General features: G+C 40.3%; 1 protein-coding gene across 1 annotated transcript in view; it reads left to right on the top strand.

Moving 5' to 3' along the window:
• Positions 1-3,479, top strand: part of LOC101847923 (sodium- and chloride-dependent glycine transporter 1) — a gene marked incomplete at its 5' end in the record, with an annotated part of 16,529 nt that extends 13,050 nt beyond the window's left edge. The window contains 4 exon segments of the mRNA XM_013090202.1: positions 101-200; positions 1,203-1,303; positions 1,922-2,077; positions 2,999-3,479. Of these exon segments, the coding sequence (XP_012945656.1) occupies positions 101-200; positions 1,203-1,303; positions 1,922-2,077; positions 2,999-3,217 (576 nt within the window).
• Between the last annotated feature and the right edge of the window lie 16,397 nt (positions 3,480-19,876).

Raw genomic sequence — 19,876 nt, 5'->3', positions numbered from 1 at the left:
AAAAGAGAGAGAGAGAGAGAGAGAGAGAGAGAGAGAGAGAGAGAGTAAGTACATATATTTTAAAGTGTCCTTTTTTCCCCACCTCTCTCAACGTACACAGGGAGGTATACGAGTTCTGACTCTGATGAACGACTACAGTGGAAGTTACAATCTGATGGTTGTAGCCTTGTTTGAAATCATCTGCCTTTGTTACGTCTACGGTGAGTATTACGGTTTTTTAAAGTTTTAGTAGAGGTTTTGCGGTGCTCGCAACTGCACAAGGTCATAGGAGGGCCAGAAGATTAGAGGTGCTACAAGAGAGTACATGTAACAAACATAAAAAAAGAAGACAAGGAGATCAGGACGATAGATGTTTGGTAGGAAAGAAGAAGCAAACCCTACCAGAGCACCCGCCAACCACCTACGAGTATTAAGTAAGGGTATCAGTTTTAGTTTTAGTAAGTTTTACGGCACTTTCAACACAGGTCATATAAGTGCCGAAGATTAGAGGTGTTATTAAAGAGCAACATATTATTATGCACAAAGAAAAGAAGATAAGGAAGATAGATGTTTGATAGGAAAGAAGGAGCAAACCACACCTGAGCTGTCGCCAATACCCACATTAGGACCGCGTCCTATCAACGCTATTGGGGGGTGTTTTTTTAAAGAGGCGGGAACTCCGAATGCACTGGTTGAAAGCCTTGAAAAGTCCACAAAATGAAGTTTAAAAACGTCACGATAGTTTCCGAAAGAAGGGCGTCATCCTTATATATCAATATTAATTAATATATTTATAATATCATCCCTCCACTCTGACTGAAATATTATTTATCGTTTATTTGTTGTTATCAGTGTGTTCTTTTATATTTTGTGGTCCAACTTGCTGTTGGGATTTTTATTTTTGTTGTTGGTTAGAGGTGGTGGTGGTGACTGTTACTGTTTGTTTTTGTTGGTGGTTATTGTGATTTTTGTTGTTGTTGGTTGGTTGTGCTGCTGTTGTTGCTATTGTTGTTGCTGCTGCTGTTGTTGTTGTTATTTTTATTGTTAGCGTTTTGTTTATCTTTTTTTATCTTTAGTTGTTTGTTTATTTGTGTGTTTGTTTGTTTTGGGGAGGGAGCTTGTAAGCAGGCTTGTATTTTTTCGATTATATTCATGTGTGTGCAAACAGATTGACTGATTCAATTTACAAAAATGAATTTTTAAAACTTTTCAATCTGATTCAGGCCTCAACAATTTCCGATCCGACATTGAGATGATGCTGGGATTCAAACCCATGTACTACTGGATCGTCACATGGATGTTCCTCACACCTGTTGCCATTATTGTGAGTTCCCAGATTTTCTTTCGTTTTCTTTCCAAAATATAGACTTGCCTAACACTTTGAAATACTGACAAGATTTTCCACTGTCTAAATATATAATGTATGTGTGTGTGTTGTTGTTGTTGTTTTTTGTGTGTTTGTATGTGTGTGTATCAGTATGTGTGTATTTCTGTAATGTGTGTGTTCGTATCTGTAGAATGTGAGTAGGCCTATGTGTGTATCTGTACTTGTGTGTACATGTATCTGGTTTCAGCGGTAAAAATTAGCGAGAAAATGGCTGTCGACGTTTGTTGACGTAAGGCCTAACGCTTGAGTTTCCTTGATAATTGCAAACTTGCAGGGGGTTTTTTGTGCTTCTGATCAATGATGGTCAGTAAAATCCAGAATTTTTTTTTTAATGGACACAAAAGGTGTTGAGCTAAAACAAACCAAAAAATAGATAACAATTGCCGAACGATCGGAAAAATACTGGGGGGGGGGGGGGGGGGGGGGTTGTGTTGGTTTGGGTTTTTTTTGTTTTTTTCGGGGGGGGGGGGAGTCGATTTCTTTTTATTTTTTAACGAACGCTTGATTTCACCACGATGTCACACATGGCTAACCCATCTTCCTCCCTCTCTCCAGTTCATCATCGTGGTCTCGGCTATCCAGTACGAGACATCCGGGTATGGCGACGAGACATTCGCGCCCTGGGCTGAGGGTATTGGCTGGCTCATGGTCGCCGTGCCCATCCTCGCCATCCTTATTGTCGGCGTCATCCAATTCTGTAGATACGGCTACGTGAGTACACTTCCATTGAACAATGATAGATATTCGCATTTATATGATGACGCACATTCATTTTAGTTTTAGTATAGGTTTTACAGCGCTCGCAACTGCATAAGGCCATATGAGCGCTAGAAGATTAACGAGGTGCTACAAGAGAGTTATAAACATAAAAAAGAAGGAGAGATAAGGACGATAGATGTTTGATAGGAAAGAAGAAGCAAACCACACCAGTGCACCCGCCAACCACCAACACACACACACATTCATGAATAGCAGTTAAAATCGTCATTTCTTCTGGAAAGACCCGCAGTTTGTCGTGCACCGATACCCGACGTGGGGCGTTGGGCGTGATATTGTGGATTTGTTTCTTGTTTGACAGCTCTACACCTTACAGCTGCGTTGGGGTATTGTTTGATGAGGATTTTTAATGCGGTTTTGAATGTGTGGTTGTTTTGTGTTTGTGTGTGCTTTTTTGTGTGTCTGCATGATTTATTGTGTGTGGTGAGGTTTACTTTATTTTTGCCTTGGTGAAGAGCCAAGGAGGAAGTCGTAAAAAAGAAAATTGCGTTGCACCTTTTTTCTGAAGATTAAGTATGTTTTCAAGGTCCCCATTAGATTTCTGGACTCATAATAGTGGTACATGTATCGCAGGTTCGAGGGTTTAAGGCTCAACTTACTCTGACCTTGTGCCCTTGGAAGAGACACTTTACACGAACTTTGTTGTTTCTTTGTTGTTGTTTTTCCATTTGGCTCGGTTTAAAGGTAGAATGACGTTGAATGAAATCACAGTTCCCGTTTCTTTAATAACCTTACTACAGTTACAGTGTTGCAAGGAACATTAAACCTCTATACAATAAATCTCACCACCCCTTTCCCCCTCCACCCCCCCCCCCCCCCCCCCGGTTGCCCCCACCATCCCGGTCTTCTCCACAGCCTGCGTGTATCCAGCCCACGTCCACCTGGGGTCCCTCCCAGCCCGAGGATCGCACAGGACGCTACGCGGCCATCAACGCGGCCTTCGAGGACGACAACGGCACCGCCCTGCCTTACGTGGTGGACAGCAAGAACGGTCCTCCGCCCACCTTAAACAACGACAACAAGGGCTACGAGTACGACAACTCCGCGGCCCCTTACGTCACGCAAAGACTGTAGACGAGTGTTGGGGTAAAGGAGGAGGGTGCTGCGCACACGGTGCGATTTGAATACGTTTGAAGAAGTCGAAAGAAGTCGCACTGCGATATATAATAATACGATGAGTCTATGGTCGACGTCGAAATAATGTGTTGAGAATATCAATTGAACTTATTGAAAATAGATCTACACTGACTTACAGCAGTACAGTGTTTAGGCTGCGCTTCTTATAGTTAGTTCTGCTGGACGCGCTATTTTATTAGTGGGAGTTTTTTGTTGTTTTTTCTTGTTTGTTTGCTGGGGGGGGGGGTTAGGGGGTGGGGGAGCGGTGGGGTTGGCGGTGTTATAGAGTGATGTCACAGCACGCAATTTTAAAACGTTCCACTTTGGCAGAGTTGAATTTTCTTACATTAACGTACACTACAACATCTGCTCAAATCACTCGAGATCATTTCACGTTTGAAAAGCAGTTTATGTAAAAATCCACACTTAAGAAGAGTTGTTTAGTGAGATGAAAAATTTGTCATTGTTAACATTGTTATAAGCCCTGTACTGTAGACCTAAACGTTGACGGAAAACTGTAACAACAGAGTCATCAAACATAAATGTAAAGCGTTTTGTTTTGTCGTTCTTTCTCATCTTCACATATAACGTTACGCTTTGAGTGCAAGAACACATTATAGATATTATAGATTTGATAATACTACATCTACAACTAATAAATACGGAGTTTGATTTAGAATAACCATACTGCCATCGTTTCAAATGGAGAATTATTATCTCCCTTTTGTTCTCGGTCATTATATATTATTGAAGTCACCTTAGCTAGAAGACTGTTTTCTTAATTTTATGCAACGATATCAGTTTCAGATTTAAAAACATAAAATAAGTTTAATAAGTCCCGGCTGGTTATCTCAAATGTGGAACGGCAGAGAAAAGTGTTGTAAGCATAAGCACTGGACCCTGAACTTACTCAACGTGGAAAAATCGCTGAAATGTTGTTTGCTGCCGTCGTAGTGAAGACGAGTCAGCGCAATTATGGTGACTAACTTTTCAAAACCATTTTTTTTTAAAATCAGACTACGTACACAGCGGGTCAAGATGGTGAACATTAGATTAGACAAACAACCTGCTTCCAAACCTTTCGCACACATTTCCTGCATGCGATAAGTTCAAACTTTTCCAAGCAGACCTGCAACAGTAATGTCAGGAATGTTTTGTAAAGAACAAGCCTCTCTTATTGACTTAGGGGCTGCAATCCTCATCCTTTATATAATTCGCAAATCCTGTTTTGCATTTTTTTTTTCAGCATCGGTAAGTTTGTCGGGAACAATACTAGAAAACAGAACACAAAAAACGTACTTACGTACTCAGACCTTAAAAACGAACTAAAAAACGTTTTTTTACGCACTGGATGGCAGCTAATTAAAGGCTATATTTTCGAGACTGGAACGGACAATGATAAAAGTACGAGTAACAGGGAAAATAAATAAATGAAGAAGACCACCTAAAATCCCATTCTACTAGAATTGAAATGAAACATCCATTGTCCACGTAGTCTTTTAAAATACAAAATTCGTTTACTTAGATTTTTTTTAAGTTTGTGGAATGTTCTGGCTTTTAATCATGGTCAATATTTTTGCTTGTTTGATTGTTGATTATTTCATATAATGTATAATCCATTCCCACTACCCAGTGCCTCATACGTGTATATATTCGGGTTTGCAACAGAGATCAACCTAGCATAATAATGTAAGCACTTTGGGCTAAAAAGGAAAATATTATCTTTCCAAGCAATGGCTAATATTACTTACCAAAAATAATTTAAAACACTAGGCTGCCATTACACATGTACAGGAACTTTTCTGAACAGCATAACAATGTAAAGATCACAGAATCGTTTATTTTTCTGGCCAGTGAAAAAACCCGCAAAATTAGCACTTAACGATTTAACGGCAACGTCTTCGACATAAAATCGCAATGTCTTAGATTGAATGACATTTCATGTGTTATTTCGAATCGTTGATGTCCTTCTTGTGCTCATTTTTGTGGATATTTTATATAAAATAAACAGACTTGTGGAAATGTATGTCATTTTTTCTAACTGATCACATTCATTTTCTGTATATAACAAAGTGTTCTAAATCAAAGGAATGTCTCAGGACTCGTAAATATCTTATGCCACTAAAAGCATATTCATATAAACATTGTATAACAAAGTTTATAAAGCAACATTACACATACACATGAGAGGATACTATATTTCTTTCATTGAATAAACAAGTCTGAATGGAAAAGCCTGGAAGGAGAAAATATATACACCCAGACTAACTTCATAGAAAGAACTGCTATTCAGGCTACTGTAATGATTATAAGGCTCTGTGCCTATCTTTTTGCTGCAACACTAGCTGCTATATCTTTAGATACTAATCTGGTTGTCTTGTCTTCATCTTGCCATCAGATACATTGTACTTCTAGGTGACAGAGTGAGTCTGAGATTTGTGCTACTCTTTCTCATTTACTTTAAACAAAACTATGAGTACGTCAAACAGCTGCAGGAGAAATATTATCTGCGGATGTATTTGTCACAAACATTGACGAACGAGCTATTATAATATCTTAGTCTGGGTCAGCCTTGGTGTTCAGGAACAAAGCAGCTCAACTCCAAAATGATAGAAATTGTGTCAAAAGAGGTTAAAAGTTAAAGGTTAAGTTAAAGACATCTACATTCTGTAGAATAGTTACAGTCTTAATGAGATTTCTGGGAAACGAAAAAGATTTCAATAGAAACAGAAAGACTTTTATCCAAAGAACCACATACACGTTAGGATTGATTTATACGTTTAACTTAATCCCTTGTTTGGTTTTACTCTAGATACTGCCAAACAATAAAATACGTTTCTTAATTAATTTTTTTAAAATGTTTGTTGTGTTTTTGTTTTTTTGTTTGTTTTTTGTGGGGGGGTTTTTTTTGGGGGGGGGGTAGTAAGAGTTTTATGTTCGGTATTTGCAATACAAATAAGTCATATAAGTGCTGAAATTCAGAGGTCATACTAGAGAGAAACACACAAAGAATAGAAGGACCACAGATTTATAAGGATGATAGATGTTTGATAGGAAAAAAGGAACAAACCACACCAGTGCACCTGCTAACCACTCACTAACACGTGTACAGTATGCCAGTATACCCCTTTAAGCAATGCTATGTCAGCTCATGTTGTGCATTGTCATCGTTCCATTTCATTTGCGTGCAAAAGAAGAAAAAATGTATCGTTACAGAAGTGCATTCATTATTTTATTTTTTTTAGTTCTAGTAGATAATTAATTGATGCTTCCATTTCTTGCAACTAACACATTTCACACAAAAAAAACAACAACAACAACAACAAGAAACAGTCTGCAAACAACTAGGACACATCATTTATTGGCAACAATTTAAAGTGATACCAAAACAGAAAAATGAAACGGAAATAAATATTTAAACAAAGTATAATCTTACAACGGCGCACCCATCTATTTGCTTTGCTACTTATATATGTCGATTTCCCCCATTTTGGTTTGGTTTTAAGTATAAAACATTTTTTTTAAATACATTTGACATGTACATGTATTACTTTTCTGGTTGATTTCACATTAATCTTTATTGATTCTGTAGAAACAGTTTTAAACAAGCCATCTGGGATTACAGTTGTATAATCTTACATAAGACTGTCTTCTTTTATATATATATACATATATAATATATCCATTTTCAAAATGATTGTACTCCTTTAAAAACAATAAACAAATATATTTTGCATTAACACTTATGTCCATTTATATGTACATGTACTTAGTTTTCAACAGCAAAAAATAGAATACACTGCAACAATGTAACCGTCAAGTCATTAGTTAGCTGTTTCATTTCGTTATAAATAGTAAGGAATCGCACGGCACTTGCTACACAATTAGGTCATATATAAGTGTCAAAGAGTGTAACAAGAGAGTTATTTTTACTTTATTATAGTAGAGGGTTTTACAGCACTCGCAACTGCATAAGGTCATATGAGCGCCAAGGGGTGGGTGTCAACGGAGAAGTCTTTACGGGGAATCAGACCCACTCTGCCCACCTCTCTTGCTTCAACAGCACAAGGTCTGCTTCAACTATCAAGGCAACCCGGAAATAGCAGGTCACAAGAGAGTGACAAACATACAAAAGAAGAGAGGAAAATGTCCGGTAGCCTAACCACTAGGCCACCGACGCCACGTCGTTTGATGAGGAAAAATGAGTGAACCACACCGAAGTACTCACCAACCACCTGCCATTGAAAACAAATTTTAAAAACAGTAAAAGTATTTCACCGATCAAATCAGTGACTAACTGCCTCATCCATGGACCCACAGCCAAAAGTTGAAAATCCACAATCTTCAACTACTTTTCAGTCCCACTGATTTCAGTATCAGACAGCAGAGAATTTGTCTTTTAAGGTAGATTTTCTAGTTGAGTATATCAACACAAAAACAGCTATTCAGTAATTTTTTTATATGCCCCCCCCCTCCCACCACCCGACACTATTTAGACATTAAGGAGGCTGGTTTTGACCTTGCCTGTCAGCGCAAACTCGGACGGAGTGTGATACAATGACCCATCAGAAAGACCAGGACACACGATAAAAATCATCTCCACAGTTCCTTGTGTCTGAATTGTGGGATACGAGGGCTGTCCCACGGAAAACCGGAAAAGGTCCGTAAAAGCAAAAATCTTTGTCCTATTATAATAAAACTGTAACACATCATACCTCAACGTGTGCTTTATTTCTCAATGTAATCACCATCCCGCTGGACACATTCTTCCCATCGCTGGATCTGGGAGAAGATACCCTCTCTGAAGAATCTTTCGTTAAGGGATTTCAACAAATCGTTCACGGCTTCCACGAGGTCTTCGTCGTCGGTGAATCGCTGTCCAGAAATATGGCGTTTCAGTGGTTCAAAAGGGTGATAATCTGACAGGGCCAAGTCAGGACTGTGAGGGGGGTGTAGTAGAACTTCCTAGCCGAACCTTTGGAACCAGTCTTTCGTGACGTTTGCGGTGTGTGGCGTTGTGTTGCCATGCTGCAAAATGACCCCGCTGGTCTTTTTCGGTCCCAACCCATCAAGCAGAGACCTTTCAATAGTGCAGCTCATCAAACTCTATCCTATAGACAGTCGACTTTGAAATGTTTAGCGACTCGCAAATTTCGCGAATTTTTAGGCGCCTGTCTGTTTGAATAAGTTCGTTAACGCGACTCTTGTTGTCCTCAGTCTTGGCAGAAAAACAAGATACTGGGTAAACTTTGTCATTGATATCGGAGTGCCCGGCTTTGGACTTACTACATCACTCATATACCTGTGACTTTGCCATTACTTTCTCCCCATAAACTGACTTTATTTCAGTGTGTATTTCTAGAGGTTTGAGACCTTTTGCGGTCAGAAACCGAATGACAGACCTCACTTCTACCCTTGACCAATTTTCCAAGGGGGTAGCCATCTTTTGAGAACTGCTGTGCTCGTTTGGTTTGTGTGATGCACATGGTGCTCAATAGGAAAATTTCTAAATGATTGTTTTACAAGTGTGCGTTTACAGAATGGGAAAATATTGAATAGTTTTCAAATTACAGTCGAACCTGTCCTGACGGCCACCTCTATAAGACGGTCACCTGTACAAACGGACACTTTCCATTCCCCCCCCCCCCCCTTTGCGTTTTTTCTATATAATCTAACTGTGTAAAACGGGCACCTGTCCAACGCGGCCACCATATTTCAACACACAACCCCTATCACACAAAGCAATAACACCTGTCTTAAACGGCCACCTGAGTGACTCCATTACGCTTTGTCATAAATCAAGCACTGGCCCCTGGTGTTGTGGGCGAGCCATCATAATCTAAAAACCTGTCGTTGTTAAGTAGTCCCTCCAACTGATCATGTTGCGTAGGCCCCTCCCACTGTTGACCAATAGGTAACAAAATTAATTTTCATCTGCTGGGGAGGGAAGCGTGTGATCCCTCATAACCCATAAGCCCCGCCCAGAACCCATACACAAATCGAAAGTGAGACGAGTGGTCACTGTTTACCCAGTCTGTAGCAAAGTAACAATGGACGTCAGCATGAACTTGTGACAGAAGCGTCGCTCGTTCTCCGAGTGGTAGCGACACGTGTGTTTGTTTTACCATAGCACTTGGTCCCCCTTGTCTGACACATTTCGTTTTATTGTCACCCGTGCACAAAAGCAGCAACAAAAGAAAAATAAACCAGCGAAAACAACAACAAAAATAATAACAACAGCAATGCAACTAGATCTACCTTCGGTTGGGACCTCAGAAAGGAAGGTTTTGTTTTCTCAGATAGGAATGGTTCGTTTTCTTCATCTTGATCAGTCCTGCCTAAGACGGCCAGCTGTCGTATACGGCCACTTTTCACCTTGACAATGGGTGGCCGTCTTACACAGGTTCGACTGTACAGCCAAATTCCGGTTTTCCGTGGGACAGCCCTCGTACATGAACTGGACTCCAGTCTTCTGTGTGTTATGACAACTAAGCGCCAAGCCAATACACCACAGACACTGGTTCAGGAAAAAGACAAGACAGACAGAAAGAAATAATGGATGGAAAGAAAGAAGCAGATTATTCCAACCACACACTTTACCAGAAACAAGAGCACACAAACAACGGAGTCCGTTTAAATCGAAACCCGAAGGACCAATGAATTTTCTTCAGTTTAGCAGCTGAGTTTTTAGTTTGGAAGTTGCTGAAATAGTGGGGGTTTTTTGTTGTTTTTTTGGTAAAGTGTTTTACGGCGCTCGCAACTGCAGAGGTCATATGAGCGCGCGGGACACTTCTAATATTTTCAGTTGGTAGGAAATTTTGAATTTTGCCTGGGTGGCGGCCGAAGCCTACTCTAATCGATTTTAGACCACCAAGGGATCTTTAAGGTACACCACGGCAGCCTAAAAAGTCGATTTTGGTATCCAAAACCGATTTTTCCATTTTGGACTATTTTAGTTGAGCAACATCTGCTTTATCGATTGGAAATATTTTCAAGTGTCCAAAACATCTATAAAGTGCTCACATATGCCATGTATTTTAACATTGTGTGGTAATAGAATGGTATGAATTCGTGTTTTTTAAAGTTTTCTAAAAACTATGATTTTCTTAGGGGGGTGGGTCACCTTGGCAGAGATATTTCTAAAAGTACTCGTCGCAGCTGAATCCAACTTTGCATGACTGTTTCTAGATAATATGTTTGCAACGTACTAAAAGAATATTGCGATATTGTAATAAGTCTTCCGTCAGTGTTAAAAAGATTGACAGTATCACTCTGATTTGTGATCATTTTTTTGTCCAAGTATCGTATATGACACTAAAAGGGCAGTTACAAGAAAAGTATGAGACTTAGGAAAGTAAATCTTTAGTACGTTGCAGGTTGTATATACACAAACTCTGTGTGACAATATCAAGGCTGTATCAATTCAATCTTTTTCAGAATCCCTGCCAACAATTTGCGCAAATTTTGGTCTGTCGAACCCTTTGCATCTAAAAAATTTTTAAAATTGACAGTGAAATCATATAGGGATAGTGTGTTTTTGTTTCTTGACCCATACTGGTTATTGGGAATCCCAGTACACTTAATTTAGAGCCCAAACAAAAATTTTCATTTCAGCTGTACCTAGTTCACCTTAACGTGCGCAACTTGCACACGGGCCCTCCGAGATTTTTTCGCCCTTGTCCGAGAAGGCTAGGTGTAGATCTTTCCTACCAGAAGATCAGGGGTGTGGTTGAAAGACAGCAGTAAGGAGGAGCCAAGGAGTAGCAGTAGAAAGGCTGCAGAAAGAGTCAGGAGCCCAGAGGAGAGAGCAAAGGAGGTGAGGGGGTGGGGGCAGAAAGTGGAAATGAAAGCAGACAACAGAACATTGCTAGAGAGCAGGAAAGGAGGTGAAAGGAGACAATTTTAGAGAAGAAAATTTTTCGGTCGCTACCCGGATTCGAACCCGGGACCTTTGAATGAGAGGCCAACACCTTAACCTCTGGCCCACGAGAGCCCCCTGAAATAGTGGGGAAAAAACTTAGGGGTTTTAATGTCTGTCGGGTCGGCTTACTGCTGTTTTCAAATGGACCACCGTGTTCAGTTTAAGTTCAAGCAGACTCTAACTCTAACGTAGATAGTTGGGTTAGTTATCTGGTTATCTGGTGCTATGCCAGCTATGGCGCAAAAGACCCTGGTCCGAACTCTAAACAGGGCATCCTTAGACGTTGTTAATTTAACAAGTTCTGAAGGCTTTCCACCCACTCAACTGATCTATCAGAGATGATCGTTGTGTCTTTTGATGTAATTACATGTACATTTATATAACAGTAATAATGTGCTTCTTCTACTACTACTACTACTACTACTACTACCATTACCGCTGAATTCTGAAGCCGATGAAAATCTTTTAAAAACCCTGCAAAAATTATGTAGATCTGGTCCAACACGAGTAAACAGATTCTGAGTATTCACTTGCGCCACTGAAGATCGAAAAATACCTGCCCCCATCGTTTTACGCATGAAAAATTTTGAAATTATGCAAAATCAGCCAAAAAAAGGAAATTATGCGATTCTGTTAATTTTAACAAAGAATAATAAAACAAAATAATCAGAAATTATGAAAAAAAAAATCAAATTTTGCTAAATTATGCAGGGTGCATAAAACCACAGGGACAGAAATACACACAACTGGAAACCAGGCCACACAGATCCTTCCATTTACAACAAATGTCACTGGGGGTTGGAAGAACCAATAGCAAGGGTTCTCCTGAGTTAGTTCTGGTTCTACACAGGGAGAGCAAAAGAGAGGAAGACCCCGAACCTCAATGGCCTTCACCACCACCCCAAAACTCAAATTCAAAACGATACATCAAAGAAAAAAAGAAAGTTGTATCTTTAAATTGTGTGAATTTTATTGTTCAAAATGGTGGAAAAGTTTGTACATGTATCAATGTGTAGACAATATATGTTATGGCAAGGCCTTAATGCCTAATGTAAGGTAATTCAAGAGGCTGGATCTCCAAATTTAACTTCCATCTCTGATAGGAGCAAACAAAGTACATTGTACATGGAAACCTTTGGAAAATTCCCCCAAAACAATCCAAACTTTTAATAGATATTTAGAAAGTAAGAAAATTCTGTTGTGGTGGCATCCGTTGCTGGAACGCGGGACATTCGTCCTTCGTCCCTTTGATACAACCAGAACTTCCACAAGAAAAAATATACCTCACAGATAAATCTAACTCGTATACAAACATCTTATTTGGGTCTTCTGACAAGTTTCTACCAAGTCATTTTTTTACGATGCTTCTTTCCCGTGAGAGGTTGAAGATATTTAGAAAATTAGAAAATTCTGTTGTGGTGGCATCCGTTGCCGGAATGAGTGACATTCTTAAAGTCGTCTCTTTGATACAACCAGAACATCCACATGACAAATTATCTCTTAGTTAGATAAAATCTAGCTTGTACAAGAATGTCATTTAGGTTTTACCACAACTTTTGTCTGGTCAGACCTTTTTATGAACCATCTTTTATGTGATAGAGATATAAATATTGTATAAACATGAAAATAATACATGTACACATTCTGACATGTTTGCATCTGTTGCTGCTATGAATGACATTTCTTTTTTGTCTCTGTAATACAACCATCACAATATATAAACGGTGAAATGGCATAGGTTTAACGCCCCTATCAACACAGGTTATTTAAGAGGCGGGACCTCCGAATTTAACGTCCATCTCCGAAAAGACCGAGACAAGTGGGAAATTCGTGTAAAGTGCCTTTCCCAAGGACACAGAGTCGGACAGAGCTGAGGCTCGAACCCCCGAACCCGCAATCTCACGATTATCACAATAAATGAAGAATCCAGCTTTTTTCTTATATTAAACTGTCTCACTATAAATAATATAGATTTTGAAGATTAAATACTAAGGTAGTTTAGATATTCTTACCATGACTGCTTGTTCTAGAATTAATGAGCATTAATTTGTCACGAGTGTATCCCTATGTTGTTCACGACGAAATATTCTCTTTACTTTGGTTCCGGGTTTTGCCCGCACGGCAGCTTATGCCCGTTTTAACATTATTTATTCCACTTTGATTTTGGGCTTTGCCAGCTCGACAGCTTATGCCTGTTTTAATATATGTAATATTCCACTTTGATTTTGAGCTTTACCTACGAGGGAGCTTTTATGCCCGTTTTAATATAAAATCCTATATTCTACTTGGATTTTGGGCTTTGCCACGCGGGAGCTTACGCCAGTTTTAATGTTATTCGTTCCACTTTGATTAATGGGCTTTGCTCGCGCGGGAGCTTAAGCCCGTTTTAGTATATATCTCTAATATCATTCCTGTTTGATTTTTGGGCTATGCCCGCGCGGTAGCAACGGGTATTGAAATTTTGAGCTTGGATTCATACTAATACAGTTTGTGTATTCAAATAAAGACATGACGGTGCCGCTAAATTCCATTTTCTTTTTTTTTTCTTTTTCAAAGGTGGTCACAAACTCCCAGTATCAGCAGCAGACAGACTGCACCATGAAGAGTAGAACTATAGGAGACAAAATCGAATAATCTTCTTGCTTTTCAAAGCCAAGGAAACTAGACGTAATGAAGATGGCGGTGACAACGTACAGATATTTACATTTTCAGCGCCAATAACAATATCCCAGTATCGGGACACAGGCTGCTCTGAGACTAGATCTAAAGATGACAGCAACAGGAGTGGAAGATCTTCTCTTCCAAAACCGATTACAAATAGGCCTACCCAGAACCAAGGAGATGGCAGCAACAGAAGCGCTTTCCTTCCAAAACCGATAAAAAATCATAGGCCTACCCGGAACCAAGGAAATGGCAGCAACAGAAGGGAAGGATCTTGCATTTCAACATCAATTGAGATTTTCGGGGAACAGGACACAAGCTTCACCGTAAATGAAGGTGACAATGACAGAACCCGAAAATCTTATGGTAAGTGGAATATATTGAGAATTCATTCACTGGGTTTGGGTTTGTTGTGGACTGTTTGGTCATGTGGTGTGGTCAATGAAATTTAGTTGTGTATTTCGTACAATAATTCTAGTCTTGCATCATTACAGAAGACCAGAACTTTAAATCAAATGCTTCTTTTCCCAAGTACTAGCTGAACAGACTCACTCTTTCTTTCATTTGATATAATTTCATTAGAGATGAAAAAATTTTGTTACGTAAGGTTCTGAGCATAATATTTTGACAGTTTGTATATAGAGTTGCAGTTTCATTACGACCACAGTCTATTAATAGCAAGCAAACATTTTGTTGCCATTTCATACAAATGCTTTTATTCCATGGTTTCAGTCTTAAGAGTTCGGATGAAGCCTGTCGCTGAAGAGGCCCCCGTGAAGTCTAAAAAGGCACCCTTACAACTCGATCGGAAAGTAGAAACTATCAGGCTTCCCTTGCAAAATAGTGTTAAGTAAGATATCAAATGCATAGCAGCACAGTAAAAACACACACAAAACCTTACTCTTTTTCCCTTTCCTTCACTTACAAACTCAATCATATCATTGCAAATTCCTGGACAAAGAACCAGCCCATGCCAACAAATGACAGAATTATCACAGCAGGTGTACAATACATACATGGATATTCCCCCCCCCCCCTCTCTCTCTCACTCTGACTCCTTTTTGGACACCCCCTCCCCAAACGCACTGCACTGTGAGCACTCAAGTTGTTTAAATGCTTGTGTGCCTGGAGAAAGGTCCCACTTGTCAGCAAAGCTATTTTTGAGCAACGGGGTGAAAAGGTAAAAAAAAAAGTCGTACCAGATCAAAAAACTAAGTTCCATCACAAAACACACATTTAAGCATTTCTAAAAATACGCAGTCCCAATTATTCGTAAGTACCTGTAGTAATAGGTGTAGTTGTTCTCGTTTAATTACAACAGCAAGAACAACCTGCTCACATGACTAGATCAAACTAATACATTCACATCCTCAACTTCCACTCTCAACAATACCATCATCCAGTTTTACAGCTAGAAATCTATATCTGAAGCTAGATACACTTCCCCAAAAGACCTAAATATGGATATCTACCAAATTAAATTGCTTCCACCCCAGCAGCATCAATGACATATTACATCACAAACTTCACAAACCAGAATCTTGATCTTGTTTGCCACAAACAAAATCTATAAAGGGAGTGAATTACAGAAGTGAACGCCTTTGTATAAATTGTATGCTTTTTTAAAAATGATCGACATCATGCATTTAACTTTAAGATATATTTAACTTTGCAGGTGCCACAATGAAGGTACTTCAGAGAGGGGGGTGTTCTTGAAGACATTTTTTTACCAGAGAAGATAATGGCAAGAAATGTTTCTGGTGTTTCTGGAAGTGATTCTCGTAGGTGCTACCTACAAGGTCAATAACCTTGGCATGCCTCTGTACATCATGTTGGGCGTGGATGGAAATGGAGAAAGCCAGGTGGTTGCCATCTGGATAGTTAAATCAGAGGACAAAGTGACAATGAAAACCATGGTTTCCTGCTTTAAGAAGCAGAATGAATCACAAACACTCAATGCTTTATGGCAGATAAAGATTGGACCGAAAGAGGAGTCATACGGGAAGAATTTCAAGAAGCAAGTCTTCTAATCTACCTCTTTCACACCTTAAAAACATTCCACTGAGAAGTGACGGAGAAAAGCATGAACAGCTCTAGTGGTCAGACAAATCACTTTTTTAGAGATTCTTCAAAAACTTGTCTACTACTCACGCAGGGAGACTGAGCACAAAGTGAACATGAAACTGCTGGAAGAGACAGGCAACGAATGTCTTCTGACTTACTTCCATGCCAACTGGTACCCAATCAAACAAGAGTGGATGGAAAGATTGAAAGCCGATTCTGGTCATCTGATGAATAGAACTAACAATCGATTAGAAGCCAAAAAATAAATCTGTTGTGGGAAAAAAGTCCAACCTTCTCATGTTCACAAAAGAACTTATGACATGTTTCGATTTTCCTAAGCAAGAAAAGCACCACAGAGCAACTGAAAGCTTCCAAAAAGTTCCAGCTGCTCTCCCCGTGGGGCAGACTGCAGTTTCAGATTATCAAAAGAACTTGACACCTTTTGCTTTCAGCTACGTCAAAAGACAATATGAACTAGCAAGAAATATACAATTTCCAGAAGGAAGTGGAACTGCAGTTAGTCTGTAAAGTGAATGGGGAGAACTGCAGGTAACGACGACGGCATGCATCTGTGGCTTTTTTAAAGCCATGTCACTGCCATGCAGGGATGTACTTGCTTTGCGAGAGATGCATGGAATATGTCTCTATGACAGAGATATATATTATGTGCTGCATGGTGGACAAAGAAGTATTACAAAGTGTTGTAATATCATTTGGCCTCTTTTAGGCAAGAGCGCCTGGCTTATAATTATGTTTGGCCTAGCTGGTAACTTTTGATAATTGGAATGGTGACTGTCATGTCACATTAAAGTTTGTCTGAAAGTTCCCACAGTCGTTCCTGTGTTTATTTACGTGGACAGCCCACAACAAGGTGTCAGAAATATGTGCAATAGTCTAGTGAAAGCAATGGTAAGAGGATGAAGTAATGGAATAGACCAGAAGACCGTAAATTGACCAAGAAGAGTCAGAGAAAGGCCTCATGAGAGTCGATCGATAAAGGTGCACCCCAGATTTCCTAGCAGACAACTTCGCAAACCCGTCACATCAATTTTTTTTAAAGGTTTGTCCAGATTGGGCACAAAATTAAGACTGGCAGAAAAAAACTCAGAATCGTCAAAATAGCAAGCAATGTCGAAGCTAAGGCCCCCAGACGAACTGAATTTCAACGATACACATTCCTTATTTGACCAATGGACTATGTGGGAACAAGAAATACGTCTCTACATTGAACTAACACTGAAGGATGAACCCGAGAAGACAAAGTGTTCCACGTTCCTGTATCTGATAGGTAGAAAAGGTCGTGAGAAAATGGTGAAATGGTATGGGTTTAACGCCCCTATCAACACTATTAGGTTATTTAAGAGGCGGGACCTCCTAGTTTAATGTCCATCTCCGATACGACCGAGCCAAGTGGGAAGTACGTGTAAAGTGCCTTTCCCAAGGACACAACGTAGGACCGAGCTGAGGCTCGAACCCCCGAACCCGCAATCTCACGATTATGAGTCCGGTAGCCTAACCACTAGGCTACCAACGCCACCCCAAGGTCGTGAGATTTTCAAAACATGGACTACCCCAGTCGCAGAAAAGGACAAGATAGAGCCATTTTCACAAGGTTCGCAAATTACTGCAAAACCCAGTTCCTGTGTTTATTGACGTGGACAGCCCACAACACAAAGGACAATTGGTGCTTCGTGCCTCTAGTGCAGAAGCAACATTAAATCTGTCGGCAGCTCAGCGACGTGACCCTGTGAAATCACAGCACCAGCGATTTAATCTTGCACTGAATATTTCCAAACAACTTGCCACACTTGAAAGTCAGATGCCATTGAGGAAACATGTACAACCAAGCTGTTGGCACACTAACTAAAATTGTGTCTGCATGAGAGGTTGGTAAGACGGTTATTGTTCAGGTTGTTGACCCAGTGCCAGAAGAAACGGGGAGAATGAGCTGTTGACACGGATGTTGATCAAGTCGGTCGACAGAGCTGAATATAACATACGAGAGGCCAAAGCAGGAGCCCAGTGGCTAGCGAATGACGAGGCGTATTTTATGAAACTCGCTGATCAGTTGAAGGATAACGTTCTGAGACTTTTCTGGGATGGATGCCTGCCAACGCCTACTTACACCAACAATGCAGAAAGTCTGAATGCAGTCCTTAACCATCTCGTGTGTCGGACTCCTCAACAACTACCACAGCTGGTTGATGTCCTGCACAATCTTGTCCTCACAAAGAATCCTGAACCACAGCGTACTGCTTGTGTGGATTGGAGAAAAATGTCCTGGCACCGTCACATCACCGGAGCAGAGGTACAAACTGTCAACAGATCAACAGAAGCAGAACTTGCAGATGCTGATGCGGCCTTCGCGCAGGGCAGGAACTGTGACTTCAGCAGACAATACCTTCACAGGCAACAGTACGCCAAGCAAGTCCAAGAAACTTTGTCACCGAAAACGAAAAAGAAGCGTGGAAAAATAAAGTTCAGGTCAGCTAGAGGCCCGTGGCACTGTCACATGTGTACACTTGTTCAAAACATTTACATTGTCCGGGGTAGTCCGGGGCACTCCAGGGGTGGGGGCCGAAGGTAATGAACTTAATAATTTTTCATGTGATATTTTTCCCTTTGCTTCGATGGATAGTACCAGTAACAAGCAATTTTTTAAAAATTCTTCTTCTTTCACAGTGAAGCTTCCGATTCTACCCCTCGCATTTGGCACTTGGCGAAGAAAGATTTACCATATCGTGCAAGGTTGACCAATGAGTTACGACCGGTGGGATCTGTCATTGCCGCCCGCACACAATTGGACATGTTCACAGCCCACTTTGAAGACGACGTGGTCGATCTCCTAGTACTTGAAACAAACAGACCAAAAAATTGCTTTGAAGAGATCACATGTTGATACAATTACATCTCAGCAGATGAAAACATTTCTAGGCATTTGCACGTTCATGTTGATCTGCCTTTTAGTCGTATGTATCGGGCCCCTGGAAGTAGGCAGCCTGATGAAGCTGACCATATGACAGTAAATCGATTTGAGGAGATCTTGTCACTCCTCCATGTGAATGTCAATATTCTTATGAAACAAAATGGCCACCCAGAGTATGACAACTTGTTCAAAGTAAGACCGAACATTCAAAAATTGAATGAACATTTTCAAGTGTGCAGACACTAAGAACTGCATAGCAGTTGAGGAGATGATGGTCCCCTTCAAGGGCAAACACTCCCTCAAAGTGTGCATGGCTAAAAAGCCCAAGAAATGGGGGTACAAAATCTGGGTGCATGCTGACCAATCAGGTTATGGGCACAAATTTACTTTTGCAGGGGATAAAAGTCTGAAATCAGATGAGGATTTTTTTGAGAAGATAGAGAGGGCTGGACAGGTTGTCCTACAGTTGATAAAAGGTCAACCTGAAGATTCTCATGTATTCTTTGATAACTATTTTGCATCCCCAGATCTCTCTCCAAGTTGAGGAATCGAAATCTAAATGCCATCTGCAAATTCAGATCCAACAAAACAAGGCCGTGCCCTTTGATGGCACTGGAAGATCTCAAAAAGAAAGGGGGGGAGAGATATTTGATTTCAGGGTTGATGAGGACAGTGACGTCCTACTTTGTGAATGGTTTGACAATCAAATTGTCACCGTTTCTGAGGGAAGAAAAATCTATAATCTCGACAAAACAGGATTCACCACTGTCCAGGGGATGCCAAAAGTTTTCACCAAAAAGGTAAGATGGACAGATGACGAGCAGAGAGAGCGGTAAGCTCATCACTATTTGTGCTATTGTATTTGTATTTCCACAGGAGCGGCTCCAGCCTCATATTATGATTAACAATGTCCCCGAGGGCAGTTTGGGGCTTGTAAATGACAATGAGTGGCTGACGTCTGAGAAGTTTTTGCTAGTGCTCGAGTACTTTGGAAAGGTGCCATTTGTACATGTGGCCAGGGCAGGTTTGACTGTATTACAAATTG

The sequence above is a fragment of the Aplysia californica genome, unplaced genomic scaffold (assembly GCF_000002075.1).
Source record: "Aplysia californica isolate F4 #8 unplaced genomic scaffold, AplCal3.0 scaffold01176, whole genome shotgun sequence".
In the NCBI taxonomy this organism is placed as follows: Eukaryota; Metazoa; Mollusca; class Gastropoda; order Aplysiida; family Aplysiidae; genus Aplysia; species Aplysia californica.
This window is presented reverse-complemented; position numbering and strand designations above follow the sequence as displayed.